The sequence below is a fragment of the Strix uralensis genome, chromosome 1 (genome assembly GCF_047716275.1).
Source record: "Strix uralensis isolate ZFMK-TIS-50842 chromosome 1, bStrUra1, whole genome shotgun sequence".
Taxonomy (NCBI): Eukaryota; Metazoa; Chordata; class Aves; order Strigiformes; family Strigidae; genus Strix; species Strix uralensis.
The window spans coordinates 90687418-90702883 of NC_133972.1; the positions used below are offsets into that span (position 1 = coordinate 90687418).

General features: G+C 36.5%; 1 protein-coding gene across 1 annotated transcript in view; it reads left to right on the top strand.

The window, feature by feature from the left end:
• The window catches only part of CDH18 (cadherin 18), a 273391-nt gene that overhangs the window by 198755 nt on the left and 59170 nt on the right, over window positions 1–15466 (top strand). The window contains exon 6 of the mRNA XM_074873928.1: window positions 5490–5657. Within this exon, the coding sequence (XP_074730029.1) occupies window positions 5490–5657 (168 nt within the window). The remainder of the gene's footprint in view (window positions 1–5489; window positions 5658–15466) is intronic.

Consider the following 15466-nt stretch of genomic DNA (forward strand, 5'->3'; position numbering starts at 1 on the left):
TCCAACTCAAGTTATTCTATGATTGTACAGTAACTGTGGTCTCATTAATTTGGAAGTGTCACTGGAGGAGATGTCCTGTGTATATTAGTCAATCATAGATGAATCACCAGTGTGATGCATCTGGAAAAAAAAAAAGAAGTTGTAATTAGAAAAGGTGGTGATAAAATCTCATATGGAATGTAAGTACGTTTCTGGTCATCCGTGGTCAAGGAATTAAAATTCAAATTGAAAAATGTGCTTTCCAAGATTATAAATTTTCAGAGAATAAAACAAAAAGTGGTGTGATTTAGAAGTGAATAAATTTAGACAAGAAGTTAGAAGAAAAAGTGTGCTCTAGGAGAGTTTGCCATGTGGGAAAAGACATCTCACGTAATTTTAAGACAGAAATAAGTATGACTAAACTCAGCAGGCCAGAGGTCCGGAGTTGTGCCCTCTGTGACGGTCCGATGAAACCACAGTTAATGTCTCAACCATCCGATAAAGAACTTTGGCAAAGGAAATGGTCTCTGTGGAAATGCCAGGGCTGTGTAGGTGATGGCAGGGAGGTGCAGCAAGAGGAGGGGGTCCTGTGGAGGTGGGACTGCACTTTTCAGAAGCTGAACTTCCCTGTCCTGAACAACTCTGTGAAGAGCCAATAGAGAAGCCATTTTCACAATGCATGTACCAAAAGGAAAGGTGAAACAATGGTCACACCTGCAAAGAGGGGAAGTAACTCCCCAACGACCCCCAAGCCCATTGACTTATTTCCAGAAGAATCTGAAGGTACAAACTGCACATGTACCAAAAGCAAGGAGAATTCTAGAAGCATAAACTGCACATGATGCCTAATTAGCCCAATGAGTCCAAGTCCTCTCCTGAAGGAGAGGCAAGGAATTATAAAAGGACACAACTCAAAGCCCCAGGGTGGCTGTGCCCCTCCAGAGCTGGACCCCTAGGCTGGCTGGACCAATGATGGAACCAGGACTGGTGAAATCTTCCTTTTTTGTCTATGTCTCTCGCTCTCATTTTCCTCTCTTTCTCCCTTTTTCTCTCCCATTCTTATTCTGTATGCCAGCATATAAGGCAAGGCTTGTTTGGGCGTGTTTAAGGTTTATCAGGGTATGTTATAGGATGTGCCACTAGTCGGTGTAGGTTTAATGCCTGTTGCAAGAGGTTGCAAAGATTACTGACAGTTTCATGCCAAATATCTGTTGTGAGCGAATAAAAATTGAGGTTTTTTAAATGAAAGATCCTTGGTGTTGTTTCACCTTAATCCTGACCTGGGAATTGGCGAAACTGAGTTGTTGTCCTGAGAAATTGGGATGTGACACCTTCTCAACTCCATTTCAATAGATCTAAACCTCCACATGTTGTACGTGATTTTTGACAGAGCAGTCAAACTTCTGTAAAAATTCTTCACTTAATACCAGAAACAGGTTGGGGTGTCCCCGTAATGATGTCTACAACTTGCATTTTTTTTTCTTGCTTTCCTTTTTTAGTAAAGATGAATAAATATTGGAAACATAGCTGAAAAGTACTCAGTTAACAGGGTCACAGTGCTGCCTAACAAACATGAGGCAAAATTAAGGCTGTGTTTAAATTTAAAAAGCCTGTGACAGTTTTCTTTTTCAGTTTATTTCCTCACTGTTTTAGACAGGGAGTTATCTTTCTTAATATGAACTTCCTGTCTTCTTGCAGGATGTATAGGAGCCCCTGCCAAGCATACTGAAGATACTCAGGGGCAATTCCTGCTTTAAAATGAACTGCTGGAGCATTTCATATTATCTTATTGGAAAAGGCAACCAAAGGCTCCTTACACCTTTTGGAGTCATTAGAGAAATTTGAAATTATGTATGGTTTTGGTGCTGTAGTGCAAGAAGAGTTGTTGGAGCTGTTAGTGACAAGGATCGACCATTAGGGCCCTCATGGTAGTTACCTACCTCATACTGACGATATAATTTTAGGGTGTATGTGTGTATACGCAACCAAGAAATCAGAGAGAACTAAATCTTCCCTTATCTCCCGTCCTTCAGCATATCCCAAGCTTAAAACCAGTTTTCTTATTCTAAATTTTGGACACAAGTTTTTGAAATTAGAAACTTGCCTATTTTCATTTACTCAGTTTTCAGAAAAGAATCTGATGCAAGTAGAAGAATCTGATGCAAGTAGGAGAGATCAAATGATTAGTTATCCGCAAATACTTTAGCTGTCTACAAGCATTGATTCAGTACCATACCCCTTGAAGCAAAAAGGAAGAGAAAAGTAATTGTAATTCAGAGGAATTTCTGTTTATTTAAATGAGTTTAAAAATGTACGTGACTAGTGTATTTGTGAGGATTGTACAGATGTTCCACTATGTAAAATTTGGTCTGTTTCAAATTGAAATGGAAGGGTTTTTTTAAAAAAAATCCCATACTCTCTCCATGCATATACATAATCATTAAATGTTCCAATAAATTCAGTTTCAATGTGAAGTACTGAAACTGTTTATTTGAAAAATGTCAAAGCAGGACATTTTTAATTTTAATACTTTTCTATCTTCCTATTTTTCAGTAAAATGAATTTTCAGAACAGTTGTACCAGATTTTGTGAACAACATTTTGATGAAGCTGCATATTTAAGTTATATCAGTTCCTTTTATCCAAATGTCTCCATGCCTTTCTGTTATAGTATGTATAAATTGTGGTTAATAGTATGTATAAATTGTAGTTAATTTCAGTATATCATGATGAAAACTGTGAAAAAAGATCTGTATCTAACTATCATTTTAATGTAAAGAACACTGGTGAGCTAAAACAGACTGGTATACTAGTTTTAGCCAGCTTGTTCAGAATCTACGCTTCTGATGAAAAGTGCAAAACTGTGTTAAAATCATTCTTAATCTTCATTGATACTTTAAAATATTATTCTTTGTGGATACTTCTACTTATTTAGGTCTGATTTGTTTTCAGCATAGAATGGAAACAATGGTATAAGCTACATCAAATTTCCATTTCATGTAATAATGGTTAAATGGTTTTATTGAAGAAATGCAAAGAAAGTGATTTCAAAGTACGAGAAAAGTAGTGTTCCGGAAATCACTTTTTGCATCATCTGAGACTGTGGGAACCAAAAACCTTGAGAGTCATGCTGTACAGCAAGTTGTCTAGAAGAACAAGGCTCTTCCTGTTTTGCTTTCTGTTAATAGCTATTATATGTTTAAAATTTACCCAGAAGCAACATCTGGTCTTACTGTGGTATATTTTCTTACTAGTTGTTTACAGCCACTCAGTTTAAAAGTCCAAAACCAAGTTACGCTAAAAATCTAGGTTTTTGGAAACTTAATAAATTCAGCATTTCACATATTCCTTTATTTATTCCTATGTAGCTCACTCCAGTCTTATCAATATCTTTTATGTACTGGTGAGCCCAGAACTGAACCCAGCACTCCAGATGTGGCCTCGCCAGTGGTGAGCAGAGGAGAAGGTTCCCCTCCTTTGACCTGCTGGCAATGCTTTTCATAATGCGGCCTGAGATGCTTTTGGCCTTGTGTCGTAGTTTGAACTCAGAGGGCAGCTGAGTACCATGCAGCTGCTCACTTCCCCCTTCCCCTGCAGCGCTGAGAAGGAGGAAAGCAAAGGGCCCAGAAATTGAGATAAGGACAGGGAGGGATGGCATCATCCTTTAAGGCAGGCAAAAGACAGACTCGTTAAGGGAAGAAAAAAGAACATAAACTTAATACAGAAACTAACGACAACAGAGTAGGGATGTGAGAAGCATTACCACAACTTGAAAACACCTCCCCCCATCCCTCCCTTCTTCCCAGGCTCAGCTTTGCTCCCGATATCTCTACCTATTCGTCTCCAGCGGCGCAGGGGCAGGGAATGGGGGGTGCAGTCAGTCCTGCTGCTTCTTCCACCTCTGGGAGAGGAAACTCCTGGCATTCCTCCCCTGTCCCAGTGCTGTCCCCCTCTCACAGCAGACAGTCCTCCACAAACCAGCTCTGACATGAGTCACTCCCACAGGTGTGTGGGTCACCTGTGCATGTTGCAATCCTCCCAGCACTGAACTACACCAGCAAGGGCTTCTTCCCACAGGGCCCCAGCCTTCTTTGGGCACAGTCACCTGTTTCAGTGTAGGGCCCCCCACAGGCTGCAAATCGGTATGTGCTCCACCATGACCCCCATGGGTGGCGGGGGGGGGGGGGGGGGGGGGGGCAGCCCTGCCATCTCACCATGGGATACAGGGGAGTCTGTGCTCTGGCGCACCTCCCCACCCTTCTCCTCCTTTCTTCCACTGACCTCAGTGTTCGCACAGATGTTCTCCTCACAACTGCTCCTCACAACTCACACAACTCCTCTCAGGTTGCCCTTCTTACATACATTATTGCAGAGGTGCAGCCCAGCCTTGGTGCAAAGATTGGTCCGACCTGGAGCTGGGGGAGCCCCAAGAAGCTTCTCACAGGGGACACCGCTGTAGCCCCCTCCACTGCTACCAAAAAACCCTGCCACTCACTCAAACCAGGACAGCTCGTTTGCTGCAAGAGCACATTGCTGACTCATGTCCAACTTGAGGACACCCTAGAGCGTTTTCTGAAAAGCTGCTTCCCAGCTAGTCTGTCCACAGCATGTACTGTTTCTCTGGCACAGGACTTGAAATTTCCCTTTATTGAACTCCATGAGGTTTCTGTCAGCCTGTGATCACAGAAATTAGCAGGAACTAATTTACAGGTACCATCATAAGTGAAAAATGTCCCATAACTGAAACTGAGCCCACAGAGCTGACTGTTCCTCCTTTGTTGTAATCTTTACTTCTGCATATGTAATTGACTACATGTTAAAATAATTTCTGATGGTGATGGATAAAAATAAATAGAATTTTAGAATCACTCAATTTTGGTTTTCTCTCTGTACTGTAGTGAAAAAAATAATATTTTTCAGTTTACAAGTGTAAAACACTTATGAACATAAATGTATGTGATTGGCATGTATCATATAAGAAAGTATAGGTTTTTGAGATTTGTCAAATAAGAAAGTTGAGCATTTGGGTAGTTTTAAGAAGTATGTGACATTTTAATTCAGAAATTAACTTTTCTTAAAAAGGAATTTGTGTCTTCTCAGTGGGGTAAGAGTTCCCATTAAGTAGCTATTTAAACAGTTATATGAGAAAACTGGAGCTTTGGCAATGTACCTTTTGGCTGGGAATGTTATATAAGTTCAATTAATTAATTAATTATTAATATAATAGTTGTTTTAATATATATCATTTTAATTTATTCATATTCTCAAGGAAGTTGATTGTCTAGCAGTATCTGGCATTGTTTTATATATATAGATATATATTTATATTTTTATATATATACAGAACACAAACAACTAAAGCCATCTTATTTTGATTGTAGAAAAGCTTTGCATTTCCAGAAACTCTGCCATGCTCCAGCTTTCCTGAAAAGAAAGGTTATGCTTAACCTTTCCTCCTGCTCGAACAAGCTAATCCTGATCTTTCTTTTGTTTGTTTTCTTTCCATCACAGGAGTCATCAGGACTGCCTTGCACAACATGGACAGGGAAGCCAGAGAGCATTATTCCGTTGTCATTCAAGCCAAAGATATGGCTGGGCAGGTCGGAGGGCTGTCAGGGTCAACAACTGTAAATATCACACTCACTGATGTCAACGACAATCCACCCAGGTTTCCTCAGAGTATGTACAATTTCAGCATATAACTGATTTGAAAAGAAGCTGTTAGCGAAATCCAATTAGTATTCAAACTAATGAAGAAGGCAGCTTGGGAAGTGTTTGGATTCACCAATAGTTTTCAGTTTTCCAGTGTTTTCAGATGAAGCACAGAGATAGCATAGCTAGAATATTTCTTTCAATTAAACAAGTGAAGATTTCTTTTAATTAAACACCAAGTAAGAGTGAGATGGGTGACAAAGGAACACTCTTGTCATGTGGGTTATTCTCCATTCCTTTTTGAATATATATTTCAATAACTGTGTGATTTTGATCCCATAAGTGAATTATATTGTTCCAATGGTAGACAACAACAAAAGGTAACACATTAAAAGACTTAATCCAGCATGCCTTTGGCTGCTTTCATATAGATCTGTTAATTTTTTTCTTGTTTCTGTCTCTCTACCCATGTGAACTTTTAAGATCACTTTTTACATTACAGATAGTCAAAACCTAAGCTGTTTCGCACTGTCGTTATGCTACGGTGGAGTCTGCCTTTATCCTAGTTAAATGAATTGTCTATATTGATGTCAAACCAAATGTTCTCACATGCATATATTAAAAGTATATGCTAGAATACTCTTAGAATATCTTAGTATGACCACTAATAGGAAGTTCATTTCTATCCAACTCATTGGGTGCACATTGACCTGACACAGCAGATGAAGTCTTGTAGGATTTCTGAATTCAGTCGGCAATTTATTTAAAAGTCTTCTGGAATGTAATTGCATAGCTAAACCTGCTTTCCTTTGAAGATTGGCTCAAGGACAATAAGAGTATTGTAATCTGAACTCAGACACTGCATGAGCCCTTGTAGAACTTAATGGACTGGTAGCTATAGGTACATCCGCCAGGAAATGCATTAAAATGTTTGAATGAGAAGATATATAAACAATAATAGAGATCACAAAGCTCCAGGGAAAAAAAAACCTCCCTAACAATACGAATTATGTAAAATCTGGTCAAGAAGTAAGAAGGCTCATTAAAAGTGTTGTAGAAATCAGTATTTTTTCTGTGTCTCGCAAACACAAAAAAACATAAAGCCTTTGAAACCAGCCTTAAATAAAGTATATTTGGTTTTATGTTCCACAGAATTGTCATTGCATCCATCACTCTATTTAATACCTCCTAACTATTGGAAAGGCAAAAGGTAAGGCATATCTTTGAACAAATATAACATCTAAAATAGTTAAAGTATAAAAAATGTCCTAAGTTTCCTGCAAACTCAAGAGACAAATGGATCCCTACATATCAGGTTTCAAGAATTAGCCTGTTTTATTTTGAATGGAAGGGTTTCGATATTAAACTGACTGGCAGGCAGAACTGTATGTTGGCACATATATTTCTTTACCTGTATTAGTATTTTTTCCAAAATGGAAGAATATGTTCAGGTTATATTCTATACATTTTAAGGGATTCTAATGATTGCAAAAAATACTATTGAAAACTACAAAAGTCATTTCACATTTAATGAAAACTCATTATTTAACAAAGCAAAACAAAAATTTATTTTAACATTTGTCATTTTAAACAGAAAATATTAATCCTAGAAAAAGTCTTGTAGAGTACAAACATTTGCTTTATCTTTCCTTACACAGGATTCCTATACCACAGTTATGACTGTAACATTACCTTTTTACTCCTTTTCAACGAGTATCATTTAAACCCTTTGCAAAAGAAAGTTAGCTACATGTTAGTGATACAGAACGAAAGTATAGATGATCTAAAATCAGGCTATCTTAGCATCACAAACTATTACAATAATACATGAGTATTGCACTAATAGAAATAACTTCATTGCTTATTTTTCTTCTCTTTTCTTTGTATGCCATGATTTTCAGTTAAATTTCTCTTCAATTTCCTTATTAGACGGAATGCTAAATGAGACTTATTGAGGCTTGTCACATTCAGAATTGAATTCAAGGGAAGTGCTAACCAAAACTGCATATATCAAGTGTATAACCCTTGGGACAGGCTGAGCCTCAGCTAAACCGCAGACTTTCTTTTGGTTAGTTTCCTTTTATCCATTACCATACTTGTGAGTTTTGAATCTAACTGTATAAGTACTTTACTTGAGAACATGCTGTGAAGCACATCTGACTGATGCTTTTATTATTTGTTTTATTTAGAAATATGCTTTATTTTATATATTTAAAAGATTGTACCTTTCTGGCTTTGGTAGATTAGTGTCCATTAGAGATGCATATGGAGCAAGGTATGCAGGATTTGTCCCCCTTAAAGAAACACTTTAAAAATCTATTTAAAACCTAGAATTAGAGGTTGTAAATATATCTGCTTAAATTAATTTACTGTGTTTTTTTCTGGACTCACTCTAAATATAGCTGACTTTTTTTCAAAGAAAATACTAACAGAAGAGCTACAGTTTTCCAAAATATCAAAAAGTCTAGGAGGAAGAAGATGAAACATTACTGCATATTTTTATCAGTCTGATGGTTGCAGTTCTGAAATGCATGGTAATAATAATCCATGGAATAGGAAACATAGCTGAAAAATTCTGCTTGCAAAACACAGTAGTATGTCTCAGAAGTAGGCAAGGGGTTGTGAATTCAGCACGAATTCACAGGAATTTGAAACCTCAAATACATTTTGCTTATAAGTTACTTCAGTGTATCTTGTACAATACTGATTTCTTTTTCTTCATCACCACAAATTTCCTTTCTTTAGAGAGTCCAGTCATAAATGAACTATCTATTTAATGTAAGCTGACAGACAGTACTCTGCATGGGAAGATTCTTGCTTTTCAATAATCAGCATCTCTCAGTTCTTGTTAGTTTTACCACTGACAGATCCCCTTGGTTGATGGCTGAGGGCCCTAATTTCATAGTCATAAATTTATTTCAGTAATCTGATAGAAAGTGTTACATCTACTGAAGACACAGTTATCAGCCTTGAGTTACATCAGAATTTTCCGTATAGTTTTCTTTCATAAATTCTCTCTGGTCTTGTTTAGGATGAATAGATTGTGCATGTTTTGCTTTGTTTACTATGAATAGATTCTGATTGCATTAAGATCATCACACTAGGCAGATGCTTCCACTGACATGTTTTGTCCATCAAGTACTAATGATTACACTCTGGACAGTGTGTAGATCTGTAGTTACTGTGTGTACAGTCTAATTTTACAACGAAATGGTTTCCCTGATACCCCATTTGTAGATATTTTTTGTTTGATAAATCTAGCTCATTTCTTTAGGATAAAGCAGAATTTAAATACAAGTCATGGCTTAAAACATATTTTATAAGGCTTGATTGTTGAGGCTTGGTTGTTTCACATCAGTATATAGACATAATGTGAAATTATGTATATGCATAATTAGTTTTGCCTCATTTTTTACAGTATCATTGTATGAAAAGTACGCAGCTATGTTTAATTAGGAATATTGTGTGAAAATACTCCAGTTAGTTCTGAAAAAGTAAGTTCACATCCCAGAAGTAGACATTAATTCTGTTCTGTGTGAGTAAGGTCTTTACTATTCAAACTTGTTAATATAACTCATTAGTTAATTAAGTGCAAAGGTATCTGCTGTTGATTTTCTTTTGGAATTTACACTCCAATATGGTCCCTTCCATATCCCCAGTTCCACATAGTACATCCAGTTCCTATGATCCCCATACATAACCATCAGTATCCTCTCACTCCCCACCACCACGCACTGTAGACTGTCCTGTGCTCCTGTGGAGCTATCTGCCTGCTGATTGACCTCTTGGCTGCTGCCAAATGAGATGAGTAAAGCAGAATTTTCTCTGGTTTTCTTTTAGCAGGTCTTTCTCTTCTATTCAACCAGTAATTGCTAAGAGACTTGTAGGAACATAATGTCTTTGAGGCCTCTGCTCTTTTGTTAGATTTGCCTGAAACTGGACAGAGGTTGACAGTTACTGGAAACTACTGATTTAAAATGATTACAGAAGTCGTGTGTCCTCAGGAAACTCAGATTTGAAACAAACCAAGAAAAGTACTTGATAAGTGGTTTGTCTTAAGATTGCTGACATCTGATCAACTGCACCTTCATAAATTAGATTTCTTTCATATCTAGTAATCTAGTTTCCTGTTCATTGTGTCATTTATGTGATGATGATGAGTCCAGCAATGATCCAGTGTCCAGGGAGTATTAGGAATCATTTCTTTCCAGAAATTATTCTACATTTAAATGTTGTTTATTTAATAAAATTTTTTTTCGTTGTAATTAGAGAAATGCCTTTTTCATATTTCACACTACAACACTTACTACCTTTGTGACTATTCCAACAGCTACTAGCTATAAAATACTAAAGGTAAAATGTATTGCAATTGAATAGTTCCAAATATCAGTTACTGGTGAAAAGATGCTTAGGTCTTTTAGTAGTACCTTAAATCAGGCTGGAAGAATGTGTAGAAAGTTGATTTAAAGCCAGATTTGCACAGAACCCTAATACTTTGTTCTTCAGAAGATACATTCCTGCATACAACTTTATTCCCTTTCTTCAAAAGTGAAGTTACCACCCTGGAAATTTTATTTTGCTCTCATTTTTCTCATTCCCATGTTTCACAGATAAGTTCTTTCTACTACCTTATTCATTGTTTCCACAGGTGATTCACAATTTAGGATATGCTTTTCTAGAATTATAGTTCACATATTACCAACAATTTTTATCATATGTGTGTTCTAGGATGTCTAAAGAAATATAGGTTATAATCATATTACTTGATTATTTTTTCCATCTGTAAGATTTAGGGAGGATCATTCTTCCTTCCTAGTGGTCAGACAAAGTTGGCTTCAGAAACAGCTCTTTGTGTAAATAGTATACAGGATGAGCCTGGTGTGCATGATTAATCTACTGAAAGGCAATTATTAATAGCTCATTAAAAGATAAAATGAGAAACATATATGCACATGCCAGGGAAAACGCCAGGAAAATAGATATTTCTAGGTGATAACAAAATACAGCAGCCTGTATTATTATAGTTTATGTCCAAAACAGGTATTACTTAAAAAGTAAATGTAACTTCTTTTTAGTAGTGTTGTGAAATTGAGTCAACATAATGAGATTTAAAAGGTGGACTTTCATGAGAAAATTTAAGGGCTGTTCAAAGATAATTCCTTTTGCTGTCCTCTTAAAACACCTCTGGTTAATACTGAGAGTTTTCTGCAAAACTGAATTCTTGCCCAATACGCTAATCGCAGCTAACTTGAAATGTAAAGTTTAGTCCAGTGAGTGATGTTTCCTTTGTGAGTATGGTTGGTGTTCAATAGACTGATGTTCTGCCTTTACAGAGAATCATCACAAGTAGATCTTCAAGCCCCCTGAACATAATTGTTCTTTGTTTAGAAATTACTAAAGTGTCACATCAGAAACTGAACATGGGGCAGGCAAAATATGTGCTAGCAAGCTTCCATTTCTGTCAGTTTTCAGAGCGTGAGTTTCCTTCTGGCTGTGACAGTCAGGAGCACATGTAAATGGGAAAAATGCTATTATATGCTTGTATTACCCAGTGAAGGTGTGTGCCTTGAATGTGTCAGGCCAAGAGACAGCAGTTGTTCATCTTAACCATAAGAGAAATATGCTGCTTTTGTGATTCTCCAGAAGTATTTAGAATCACCTGCTTAGCAAGGCTGCTGCACAAGGACTGTTTAAAAAGCAGCTAGCATCAATAATATCCTGAGAAGACAGAGTGGTAGAAGGGACAAGCCTCAGTGATCTGAGTGATTTTCTAAAATTTCTCTAATGTTGGATCTTTCTAACGTGCTAGAATCAATCATTCACCTATGGTATGCTTAAAGAGATGGACATGTGAGGAATACATTACTTACTTAAGAGCTGATGATCATTAAGTACCAAAGACAGTTAGAGATAAGAAATAAACTATATGTATCTTTGAGTACATGCTTCCATAGACTGGAAAATATTATGCCAATGATGTGCTTAATTGTCTTCTTATTCAATTTGTTTGTGAGAAGATTGTTATGTTCTCGTATTTGCACAATATTTGAAGTTAAATCTACAAGATTGATTCATTTATCACTGAAATATGACATAAGTTGTTCTACGGCATTTGATCATATAGGAAATGTCATGATATTCTGTTTCCTGAGCAGGATAAGTGTGATTCCCATAATCAGATTTTACTGTAAAAATTAAAGGAACTAAATGTAATATTTTGCAAGAGTATTTAAGTATCTGATTTTAAAACTCTCCTTTAAAAAGAATTTACAACAATAAATCTTGATCACAGAATTGTTTATGGAATTCAAATGTAAAGGAAAGCTGAGAGGGGCAAAAATATGTTTATGTTGAAGTCAGACTAAATATTTGTAGAAAATATGTGTCTGTATACTGAGCTTCAATGCCAGCTATGTGCATCAACTTTACTCCTAACAGTAGGATGGAGTCTATCAGTGTTTTTTATTTCACTTAACTGGATATTGCTTATGAGGATTTCTATGTACAAGGTAGATTATTCATTATATATATCATACATATCAAAATAATTTTGAAATACTCTAGATAAAAAAAAAGGGTTTTTTCTATAAGTGTTCTGAATGAGGCAGTCATGGTTTTGGGAATGAGGGGGGTTGTTTGTTTTGTTTGTTTACTGAGTGGAGAATTGGGAGCAGGACGACTCCATTTTAAGGGTTGTTCTTTAGAACTGCCTTCATTTTCTTGTCCTTTATGAAGCTAAACCCCTATGGGAGCACAATCCTATCTGTACTAATGCCAGGGACAAACAAACAAATAAACATAGTCCAAATGGAGCATATCCCTTTTACAGGTGTTCTGTATTCTGCTGACCAAAGCTGCCTGGTCCCCCTTTAAATGACAGAATACGCTCAACACAGCACAGCTCTAGTGGCTGCTACAGGTCATGCCCAACCATTAAGTTGCTCATTAGTGATGATTATGGAATGTATATGTTGTTTTTCCCATGCCATTTGCATAGCAAATGAGTATTGAATACCTACAGGAAAGTACTGAATCTGAAAATCCAGGAAACCCAGTTTTCTTTATGTTTCTGCTTTTACCCATGAGTGGCATAAACTTCACAGTTTGTACAAAAAGTCAGAATGCTTTGATCTCTGAAAATTAGTCAGAAAGTTCTCAGGTACTTTTAGTTACTGTCTGTAAAGGCAAAGTTGCGTGGAAAATAAATTAAGCTCATCACTGATTATAATCTTAACCACAGACATAACTCCTGGTTTGCACTGTGATGTAAAAAGCAGAGACATGAGGATGCACAAGTCGTCTTGTAGCCAAAGGAGTCTATTGCATCTAAGAAGAATGGCTTTTTTCCTAAACTGACCCAAGAGTATTATGTTCTCCAGAGTTTCAAGGCAAGCAAAATGTCTGAGTTTTAAAGATTGTTTTAGTGTCATATTTGCAAATAGGAAATAACTTCAAATATTTTCAGAAAGTGTGAAAGTGTTGCTTTTTTGGCAGGGAAGAATAAGCCAAACACACATCCTAAAAATTTCTTCCTTAATTTCATAGTATGAAAGGGATGTTGTCATCAAAAAGAGTATTCAGAACAAAGACAGTAGATATAAAATTGATTGAGCTTCTGGAATTGTAAAAGTTCTGTATTCATAATGATTAAATGTATTCATAGTGATTAAAATTGGCTTTATTATATTAAAAATAAGCATAATAAAGAAAGATGTAACAAATGTCCAAGACATACTGTGAGAAATGGACTTCTAAAAACCTGCAGTCTCAAAAGAGAAATCCAGAATAATCTATTACACGTGGTGATAACAATCAGCTCTGTGAATGAAGAATAACTTTGTAGAAGAAAGCCACCAAGCAAGATTGAGCACAGTCCACTATTGGAGCTGCACTTTAGTTTTATCCAAGATGGCTGGCATTAAAATGTGAGATACAGCTTCATGAATGCCAGGAATATAGTTTCATGTGGGACCTCCAAAGATCATCTGACCCAAAGCCCTGTGTAAAGCAGGTTCAGTTAGATCAAGTTGCTAAGGACTTTTTCTAGTTAAGTTTTGAAGGGTCCTTCTCAGTTCCTTTTCTGCTGCTTTATGGGTTGTTGGCCCCAAGCGTGTAGTGGTGAATGGCACTGTTCCTCCTCCGGTGCTGTCATTGAACACCATGAGGTTCTTCTCAGCCCATTTCTCCAGCCTGTCCAGGTCACTTTGAATAGCAGCCCTGTGCCCCAGCATACTGACCACTTTTTCCCAAGTTGATATTGTCCACTCACTTGCTGTGAGTATGTGCAACCCATCATTCAGGTCATTAGTTAAGACATTAAACAGTTTTGGCCAGAGTTTTCATTCCTGAACAACTACTGTTAGTTGGCTGCCAGTTGAATTTTGTGCTCATAATCTTCATACTTTGAGCATGGCTTACTGTCCGTTTATTCTCCATATCGTATTAATTTGGTGGCTTACTGTCCATTTATTCTCCATATTTTATTAACTTGGTTCATGACTGAGTATTTAGCTAGTTGTAGGTTCAAGCAAATTTTCTTCACATAGCACTTTGATATATGTTTAGGGTATGGTGGTATTTTATGTTAAGGCAATCAGTTGCTGTGTTTATCAGTTTGCTAGTAGATAGACAAAGGCATCAGTGTGCAAGCTGTGATGTATGAATGAATGCATCTGTTGGTTCATCACCAAGCAGTATTTATCCTGTTACTAAAACTATACCTTGGATAAACAAATAAGATCAGGCCAAATATTTACTTGTTTCTCTATTAGTTCACTATTATGCCTCTTCTGCCTTCCTTTGTTAAGTAAGGTAATTCCTACTGTTCAAGAGGACATTATAACCTATAAAACTCAAAATTGTCAACAAAATAAATTAATGAATAAAATAAAGTGAATAACATGCTTATTGACTTGCATTAAATACTGACATACTTCTTTTTTTGAGCGATTCAAACAAGAGAAATTTCTTTTCTTAGAGAAAACACAGCATTATATCTTGCCTCTAGGCTGATTGAAATGAGAATTAAATTGTTCTACAGATCAATAAATTGTTTCTGTACTACAATGACAGATAAGCCATTGAAAGAAAGATGAAGATCACTTATATGCACTTGAACAATGTTTTAATTAATTAGCATAAAGTCCTGCAAAGTGGTATGACTATACTATACAGTATATTTACTGGAAAAGAGTATTAATTTACTCATTTCATGAGCTAAGTGAATACATCTGAATGAATATCAGCACAAAAACTGAGAAACCAATCAGCCTCTAAAGAATCTTGATCCATAAGCCACTGGGCAGCTCTTCTGGAACCATTTAGAACATCCCCAAGAGTGTCTGAAATACTTGCTTTACAACAGCTCCTGGAAAGCTGCAATGCTGGGAGCGTAGTAACATTCTGTTCAACTCGGGCAGATTTGGTGAAACAGTTTTGAATTGGTGAAACCGATTTTTAGAGGGTTGAGACAGACTCATAGCTTACAATAAAGAATCATAAATTCGCAGTATGCGCATCCCACATTATTCAGTGCCCAAGGGAACTTTCAACTGAGCCTTTGGTTGAATATTCTACTTTCCAGTAATAAAGTTTACAATGATTTAGTGTTTAGTAAGAACATTTCCAATTCCTACCGCTAGTCTAAATAAACTTCTGTAATATATTTTACCTAACCTTCATGTTATTACCGGAATTATTACCTGAGTTTTATCCTTTTATGTGGTTTTTGGTTTTAGATACTATTGTTTGTAATTATTTGGCTTATGTCTGTATGAGACATCTTCAGGCTGTCTCTGTGAAGCCATGTTTAAATACTTGTTGGGAGACATTTCTGA